The 9,339-nt window shown below is 48.0% G+C and overlaps 1 protein-coding gene across 1 annotated transcript; it reads left to right on the forward strand.

The window, feature by feature from the left end:
- The first annotated feature begins 1,937 nt into the window (after positions 1–1,937).
- On the forward strand, positions 1,938–8,915 carry BRI3BP (BRI3 binding protein). Its single transcript, XM_059485498.1, has 3 exons — positions 1,938–2,149; positions 2,940–3,042; positions 4,190–8,915. Exons 1-3 carry the CDS (start codon positions 1,943–1,945, stop codon positions 4,606–4,608), a joined length of 729 nt encoding a protein of 242 aa, XP_059341481.1. The 5' UTR covers positions 1,938–1,942; the 3' UTR covers positions 4,609–8,915.
- Positions 8,916–9,339: the final 424 nt, after the last annotated feature.

Here is a 9,339-nt window from a genome sequence, read left to right on the forward strand (position 1 = left end):
AGCCCACATTTAGTGTGTGCTCAGAGGATAAGCACAACGTGGAATTGACAGAAACTTCCTAAGAACCTCCAAAATATCATCAGTTAGCAACCTGTTCTGGGAGAGCATGAGGCTTCAGACTGTACACAGGTAACAACAGATCAGCAAATCTTAAATGAAAGCAAAATTTATAAATGTACAAAGCATCTATATCTTGCTGAAATCAAATCCTAAGTACCTTCCTGAATATGGGCCCGAGCCTTCCAGGGCCAAATAGAAAACAATGCTGAAATGTCCAGGCTGTTCTGCTAAATGTGAAAATAAGTGCTTTGGCCAGACTAAAACTGGGAAAAGGGCCATGGCAGAGATGCCTATATTCTAAATATCTACTCAGCTAGCAGTCCTAGGCTGAGCCACACAGTTTAAACGCCAAGAACATGGAGTATAAAATCAGGCCCCACAGTCTCTCCTCATAAGAGATGCTCCAAACCCCAAATCATCTTCGTGGCCTCAGCTGGACCCTGTCCAGCAGCTCCTTATCTCTCCTGTACCCAGCAGCCCCGAGCTGGGCACGGTGCCCTGTGCAGGCTGCCCTGGAACAGAGGCCAGGCAGAGCCACAGAATAAAGCAGGGATTTATTAGAAGGCCTCCATGGATCCACCTTGGGCAGCACAGGAGCCCAGCCAGGGCTACACCCAAAAATGATCACAAAAAAGATGACTGGTCAGGGGATCTCTCACTTTTGTAAATTCTGCTCCATTCACGTATTGGAGTTAATTCTGCAATTATAGTTTTAGATTATTAAGTCCCATGCTGCTTGTTTTTCTCTTTTCATTACACATTGTTTCTGCTCTTGGGCCTGAGATTTGGATCATTTATCCTCAGTCCCCAGATAGAGATGGAATTGCTTTATCTTACTAATATGAAGCTCACAACTACACCTTAAAGCAGCCCAGAACCTCAAAACTATAAAATCTAACCCTGTGGCACCAGGCACAGTGCTCTAGCCGTGTGTGTGTGTGGTGGAGGAGTGGGGTTGGTTGGACCCTGTGAAAAACGCCAATCACTTGGTTTTAAAATTTTAATAGTAATAAAATGGTTATAAAAATAGTAATACAATTAGAGTAATAATAATTTGGACAATTTGAATTAGGACAATATGAGACAATAGAAATAAAGAGTTACGGATGTCCAGGTACCTTTTTCTGGGCAGCACAAGCCCGAAGAAGGACCCACGTTAACAGAGGATTAACCCTTAAAAACAATAACCTGTTGCATATTCATACACCTCATCCATGATGCGTAATTTCCATTCAAACACGGGATTCTGTCTGGGCAGTGTCAGCTCCTTCCTCTGAATGCTGACAGCATCGTCCTGACCGAGCGAGGCGGGAAGAAGTTCGTGTCTCCTGATAATGGAGCAATAAATTCTTTTTCTCTGAAAGATTCAGGTGTCCTGTGGCTGCTGTCTCAGTGTGAGTCCTTTCTTTAGAAGAAAAGCATCCTACATAGCATAGCTTCTATTTTAACATTTTGCTACAACCTAAAACTATATTTAACACACTACTTAAGAGAATTAATAGAACATAACTTTCTAACACAACACATATAATATTTATTTGAGTATTTGCGAAAGACCATTCATAAACCACGCGTTTTTCCCAGCCCCGCCGTGCCGCTCTCGGGTCTCTCCCCTCAGGGCCGCTCTCGGGTCTCTCCCCTCAGGGCCGCTCTCGGGTCTCTCCCCTCAGGGCCGCTCTCGGGTCTCTCCCCTCAGGGCCGCTCTCGGCTCTCTCCCCTCAGGGCCGCTCTCGGGTCCCTCCCCTCAGGGCCGCTCTCGGGTCTCTCCCCTCAGGGCCCTTCGTCCCCGTGATTTCCTCCCGCCGCGGGAGCCCCGCCCGGGCGGCCGCGGTTGCGGCGCGGGGCCGGCGGGCGGCGCTGTGGCGGGCGCGGCGGGGCGGCCATGGCGGCGGCGCGGCGGGTGCAGCTCCGGGGCTCGGCGCTGCTGCTGCTGCTGCTGCTGCTGCTGCTCGGCGCGGCGGGGCCCGGCGTGCGGGCCGCACGGAGCCGCGGGGCCGACCGCCAGAACAGCCTGCGCCGCGCCGCCAGCGGCCTCTACCAGGGCGTCAGCGGCCTCTTCGGCGAGGACAACGTGCGGGCCCTGCAGAAGGTGAGGTGCCGCTCGCCGCCCCCCTCTCCCCTCCGGCTCCCTCGCCTCGCTGCTCCGGCGCTGAGCGGGCGGCTCTGAGGCCGCAGCCCCGCGTCCCCATCGCCCCGCTCGGTGCGGGACCGGCCGTGGCCTCGTCAGCCACCTCAGGAGCGCTGCTCTGGGGAGCAAACCGGGAGGCCGGGCTTGCAGGAAAGCGGGGGGAAATAGCAGCTAAAGGCTTAAACAGAGGTGGTGTGAGGTGGGGAGGCGGCCGGGCCGCTGGGTGAGGAGCTGAAATCGCTCTGGCTGCAGGGCAGAGCATCCTGTGCTCGTGGGGCCAGCGGAACTGGCAGGGAAGCAGGCGTGCATTCATTCCTCTGTGCCTGCTGTCCTCAGGCTGACATAAATTCTCTTGGATTGACCTCTGAGTACACCTGAGACATTTGCGTGTGATGCTGGGGACATCTCTCAGTTGCTCGATGAAAGGAATTCTTTGGTTAGCTTTGCCAGTTGTTGGTAATAGTGTTATCTCTAATCTTCAAAACGATAGTAAAGCCAATAAAGTGCATTTTAAAATCCTGCCAAGATGTGCATTTACATGCCAAAATACCTACAATAACGATAATTGCAACGCATAAATTCATGATTCACAGAGTTAAAAAAATCAGATTTACAATTTTTCCCATGAGGACTACAAAATAATCTGCAAATCTTGCCTAATGAATTATGATTCTACTCATGAAAAATAAGTCTCAAAGTGTTACTTTAGAAATTGAGGATTTTTTTTTTAATTTTCAATTTTATTTCTCAGTTTTTCTCAAGGTTGACAGAGAGGTTTGTGAATGGGGTGGATGTATTAATGGACACATTCTGGAGAATATGGACTGATTTGTTAGATGTTCTTGGAATTGATGGTAAGTTGATGCCTGCTCACCCTTGAACTGTCTCAGCCTGTATCAGTGTTTACAAGCAAATGGGAAAACAGTTACATTTTATCATGCTGCTTGAACATCCATCAGTGGTGTGTCTCTCAGCTTCACATGGCTTTGATTTTCCTATTAGTATCTTCAAACAAGGAGACTGAACCCCACCATTCCATTTCTGTCTGTGTATCTACAGGATGTGTATAGAATGAATTACCAGGCACGGCTGGTTCCTTGGTGAATCCGTCATTAAATGGATTCACACAGCCAGGAACGGTGCAGAGAAATCAATGAGGACTAGAGAAATGAAAGGTGCAGTTGAGAGCCTTTAGAATGTCACTTTTACAAAGCAGGATCTGTAGCCCCAGTATGAGTTTTGACCTCAGGCTCTAGAGTGGTTTGTCTTTAAAGAGCCTTTACCACCTTTCCTGGAATGAATTCAGTTGAATCCTTGGAGCTGAGCCAGTGATTTGAAGGAAGGTTCATCTAGAAATAGGTGAACCAGCTTTACCCTTTACTTTAGAAAGCAGTGCTGTGACCCCACTGCTGTGGGGGTTTGGCCCTTTGGATTTGTGCTCATGTTTTTGCCCCAGTGCTGTGGGAGTGGAGCTGTGCCTGTGTTTTTGCCCCATTGCTGTGGGGTTTGATCCTTTGGAGCTGTGCTCGTGTTTTGCCCCACTACTGTGGGGTTTGACCCTTTAGATTTGTGCCTGTTTTTGCCTCACTGCTGGGGGGTTTGACCCTTTGTATTTGTGCTCATGTTTTGCCCCATTGCTATGGGGATGGAGCTGTGCCTGTGTTTTTTCCCCAGTGCTGGAGGGGTTTGACCCTTTGGAGCTGTGCTCTGTGTTTTCGCCCCATTTCTGTGGGGGTTTGGCTCTGTGGATTTGTGCTCATGTTTTTGCCCCATTGCTGTGGGGATGGAGCTGTGCCTGTTTTTGCCCCAGGGCTGTGGGGGTTTGGCCCTTTGGATTTGTGCTCATATTTTTCCCCCATTGCTGTGGGGATGGAGCTGTGCCTGTTTTTGCCCCACTGCTGTGGGGATGTGACCCTTTGGAGCTGTGCTCTGTGTGTTTTTGCCCCGTGCACCTCCAGCCCACTCTCATTAACATCCTGTTCATTTCCCTTTGTTTTCCAGCCTCCAACCTGACTCATTATTTCAGCCCAGCAGCCATTGCCAACAACCCGACGCGCGCCCTGCTGCTGATCGGCGCCATTTTGCTGGCCTACTGGTTTTTATCTCTGTTCCTCGGATTCTTCTTCTATCTGCTGCACATGCTGTTCGGCCGCTTCTTCTGGATCGCCAGGGTGGCGCTGTTCACCCTGTCCTGTGTGTACATCCTGCAGAAGTACGAGGGGGACCCCGAGCACGCCGTGCTGCCCCTCTGCTTCGTCGTGGCCGTCTACTTCATGACGGGTCCCGTTGGCTTTTACTGGAGGAGGAACAGCAACAGCAGCCTGGAGGAGAAGATGGACCACCTGGACAGCCAGATCAGGCTGCTGAACATCCGCCTCTCCAGGGTGATTGAGAACCTGGACAGGGGCGCCGAGCAATGAGCCAGCCCCCGCTGACCACTGAACACCAGCTCTGGAAAAACCCTAAGCACTGTCTCATCCGAAGTTACAAAGCAACAAAACATCACATGGTAAAAAGTGTGCAAAGTTATAACTTTTCATCGTGTCTAAGACTAATTTATCTAGGTTAAACACTCAGCCGTTAGACTTCTAGGAGAAAGAAAAAACATTTACAAAATTCAGCTGTATATTCAGAGTTTTATCCAGTACTAGAATTTTCTCAGTAGATAAACGCTTACTTTTACAAGCATTTAAAAACATCTTTTGTAAGGTTTTTATAAAAGCAAATTGAGTAGTCTTTCAGATATTGAAATTGAGTTAAACATATGCAAATTTGACACTTTAACAGTTAAAAAGAAAAAAAAAATCTCAAGCTACCAAGCACTTCCATTGAGAAGTAACTGCTGTGGGTCCATATTTTTTCTTCAGAGTTGTGAATGTTTTTATGTTTTTGTTGGCTTATTTCATTGCCTTGAAGTTGCCTTTCATAGAGTATCAGATGAGGAATTTTCTGGTATCCAGGCCAAAAAATTCACACCATAGCTTTTAACAGGAGGTGGGGAATGAGGGAGAAGGAAGATCTGAAGTCCTTAAATGCCAGTCCAATGTGAGGAAGCACACGTGTGGCATTTTATCATTGCATTTCATCCCGAGAACTTTAATTTGTTAGTGTCTGGAAGGAAATCTGCTTTAATAAATTGGCACAGAAGGAAGATGTAGCGTGACAAATTGTAATTCATATTTGATCTGCACAGTGAAGCATTTTCCAAGCTTAAGTGCATAGAGTAAAACATGGTTTTTAATCTCAGGACCCACGTACCTTCTCAGAAAAGGCAGCAGTTAAAACACGTGCAAATGTATTGTTGCTAAAAGCTTTCTCAGGACCAATCAGCGGCAATAAATTATCTTCAGGAAGATCTGGATTTTTTTCTAAAATTCCAATAGTTTTATAGGAGCTTTTTGCTTGAAGTCTCTGTCCTCGTTAGGTTTTGGGAAAGGCGAGTCACCTTTAGGAGGAGGGTGTAGGAAACGGTTCTCTTTCAAAGCAGTGGAGCTTTGGAGCAACTTTTATTTTGCAGGATTTCTGTGTTTCTTACTTGGTAGGGCATCACTGGCTGTGCTGGTTTACTGAAACAAAGGGAAGCTCAGGGAAGGGAGCCTGGAATGTGGTTTCACCTGGAAACAGCAGCGTGCAAGGACACAGATGTGAGGAGGGAGGGAAGCACCTGCCCCTGGTGATGAGCACAGTTCTGATGGCACCAGGGGTAGGATGGAGCACAGCTGGAGCATTCCATATCCCATAGGGTCCAATCAAACAGCTGCATCAAAAAACGCAACAAAAAATTGGTCTGGGATGGGGCCTGGCTGCAAAGCAAGGGAACCAGGAGGAGGAGGAGGAGGAGGTTCCCAGGTGTGCCTGCCAGTGCCAGCCCCAGTGGGACAGGCTGGGCACAGCTTGTCCTCCACTGGGCAAAGCTTCTGGGTGTGATGCTTAACTGAATGTAACTGTGGGGCGAGTTTATTTTTCTCTTTATGCTGAAGTTTTAATGTTCTTCTTGGAATGTGTGTGTTACTTGCCTGAACCTCTTTGGGTCTGTCTGTGTGTGGCATTTCCATGGGGGTTGTTTTTAAATCCATGTTAATGGCCTTTACTCCTGGTGATCACTTCTGTTCAACACGGTTGAAGTTCATATGCACTTGGCACGGTTGGAATGCATTTTAATTTTTTATGTCACCTGTAAATCCCCCTGCACCCCAGTTGTTAACAAGTTTAGAGTTGTTAAATAACTGGTTATCACAACTTAAAATCATTCCTGTGATCAGATAGGGACTATGGCAGCAAATAGTCCATTCAGTCAAGCTGAAAATGTAAATGACAGTAAATTCCTTTTTTCAGCTCATTTTCCATAGTATTACAGAGTCTTCCCTGTAGACTCAGTTCTCCCTGGGCACAGAGGACTGGGCTAAAATGCCAACCTGGAAATTAGGAATTGACTAGAAAAGCTTGTCAGGTCTTGATGTGTTTTGCCAAATGTGAGACCTGAGGACCAAAGTTTGCAAACCTTGCTCGTGTCAGTGGCTCCATTGCCTTCTTAGGACAATGTGCCTGGGTCAGTTTGCATAGATTGTATTTTGTGTAATCCATATTTAACGTTAAAGTACTGAACATTTGTATATTAAGAGGTGTCTATGATAAAGACTTCTTTGAAAGTATTATATAAAAGTTAATTTGGATTATGGTTTCTCCCTGTCTAATCATTTATCTTACTTTTGTAAAATCAGCCCTCCTATATTAATACTCTTTATTTCGATCACCCTGCTGCTTGAAAAATGGTATTTTTATATTTACTTGCATCCCATGTAAAGCAAAATGTTATGTGAAAAGCAGTATATATAAAATTGGGTATTTTTAATCAGTATTTTTCCCAGCACTCAGTTTTCACGTTAGTCAAATTCAGAAGTAATGATTTTTTTAAAGCACAATCTAATCTTCAATATATATATATACATATATAAATATATACTTTAAAAATGCTCTGTATTTTTAAACATGCACTGTAGTGAAAGCGCTTTTGGGGACATGAATGTGGTATTATTGTATTTAATCTCTTTCGACTTTTGTAAATACCTTTTACAAGTATTTTCCATACTGGGCCATCTACTTTATCCATGGAGGATTTTGCTGTTTTTTAGAAACCCGTGCCAGTGGCTGCAATGCTTTTGTATCCCACAGAGCATCTCAGAGACAGGCAGGGCTCTGTGTCACCTGTGGGCAAGCCCTGGCAGTGACACCTGCAGGGTGGCACAGGACAACCCTCAGCAGGTGACACCTGGCCAGGGCAGGGATGGCATGGGACAACCCTGGTGGCTTTGGCTTTTTGCTGTGACTTCATGGAGCTCTGCCACAGCCATGCCCACGGTGCCCTGCTGGGAGCTGCTGCTGGGGCACAGGTGACACAGGGACAGTCCCACCTGGCTGCTCCTGCAGGACAGGACCTGGACCTGCTCCTGGACCTTCCTGTGGCCGCTGGAGAACCCATCCCTGTGTGAGCAGCGGGCACAAGCGCCCAGGATGGGCTCTGGCTGCTGGGATTGGGAACTCCACGGGGTTCCAGGGGCTTTCAGCTGCCTCCTCTGGGACCCAGCTTTGCAATCCTGCAGGGTTCTTCCCGTTCCTGAAGGTTTTCAGCTGCCTGCTCTGGGACCCAGCCTGTGCCATCCTGCAGTGCTTTCCCATTCCTGAAGGTTTTCAGCTGCCTGCTTCAAGACCCAGCCTTTGCAATCCTGCAGGGTTCTTCCTGCTCTCGAGGCTTTTCACCTGCCTGCTCTGGTACTCAGCCTTGGCAATCCTGCAGTTCTCTTCCCATTCCTGAAGGTTTCACCTGCCTGCTCTGGGAGCCAGCTTTGCAATCCTGTAGTGCTTTTCCCATTCCTGAAGATTTTTACCTGCCTGTTTGAGGACCCAGCCTTTGCAATCCTGCAGTTTTCCCGCTCAGGCAGGGCGGCTCCTCCGGACGCACACAGCTGTAGATACCCGATGTGTGCTGTGGGATGTGACGCTTTCCCAGTGGTTTTTGGGTGTCAGAGTGCGGTGTACAAACCTGGTGTGGCTCAGTGCTGTGCTTCTAGCGCGTCCTTCACGTCATGCTTTGCTTCTCGAGGCTCGTTGCATCGTCGCTGTGGATAGACCAGTATCAACCTTAGCTCTTCGGTGGTGTAGAAGTGTTTAAGTGTGGTTTGCCTCACATACTGATCCGTATTTGGCAGCTAATGGCGTTAAGTGACCATGAGTTCTCTTTGTCTGGGTTGGAAAATAAAAGGTTTTATTGTATCCGCATGTATTTTAAACTTGGATAATTCCATTGACCTGTGATGACAGCACATGTAAAAACCGATCTTTTCCTTTTATTCAGAAGTTCTGTTTGCTGTGGTAGCCCTTGTTGTTGGCAGTGATGGTAGTGATTTCACATCCTGTTTTGTACATCAGGTTTCATGATTACAGTGTTTCAGTTTGTACAATTGTTTATGTAAAAACGATTTGGTCTGAAGAGATGCTGTGTGTTCACTTCTGATCCTAGACACATACGAGATCCTACTGGTAATACTGTTAGTAGTTACAACTGTACCAGACTTATTTTTTACAGAGCTTTACATGCCTTTATTTATTCCTTTATCGGACCATCCAAACCATGTACTCCGTAGTTCAGTATTTGTAGACCAGTTTCACAAATCAACTTAAGGTATTGTGGCAAAGCTTCGAATAAATGTTTACTGAGACTTTGCACTGAGCTGCGAGTGCCTGCCGAGGCTCTGAGGGGTGGGGTGGGATGGGATCCGTGGGATGGGATGGAGTGGGAGGGAAGTGGTGGGGTGGGATCCATGGGATGGGATCCATGGGATGTGGTGGGGTGGGATGGAATGGAATGGAAGGGGTAGGATGGGATGGGATCCATGGGATGGGATGGGATGGGATGGGGCGGGATGTGAGGGAAGGGGTAGGGTGGGATGGGGTGGGGCGGGATCGGGGGTCCTGGTATGGGTTGAGGGGTCCCGATCCCGCGGGGCCGCCCCGCGCATGATCCCGCCCGCTCCCGCCCCTTCTCCGCCCATTTCCCGCCCCTTCTCCGCCCATTTCCCGCCCCTTCTCCGCCCATTTCCCGCCCCTTTCCCGCCTTTTCCCCGCCCATTTCCCGCCCTATCGCTCCCATTCCC

This window comes from Ammospiza nelsoni, chromosome 18, assembly GCF_027579445.1.
Source record: "Ammospiza nelsoni isolate bAmmNel1 chromosome 18, bAmmNel1.pri, whole genome shotgun sequence".
Classification (NCBI taxonomy): Eukaryota; Metazoa; Chordata; class Aves; order Passeriformes; family Passerellidae; genus Ammospiza; species Ammospiza nelsoni.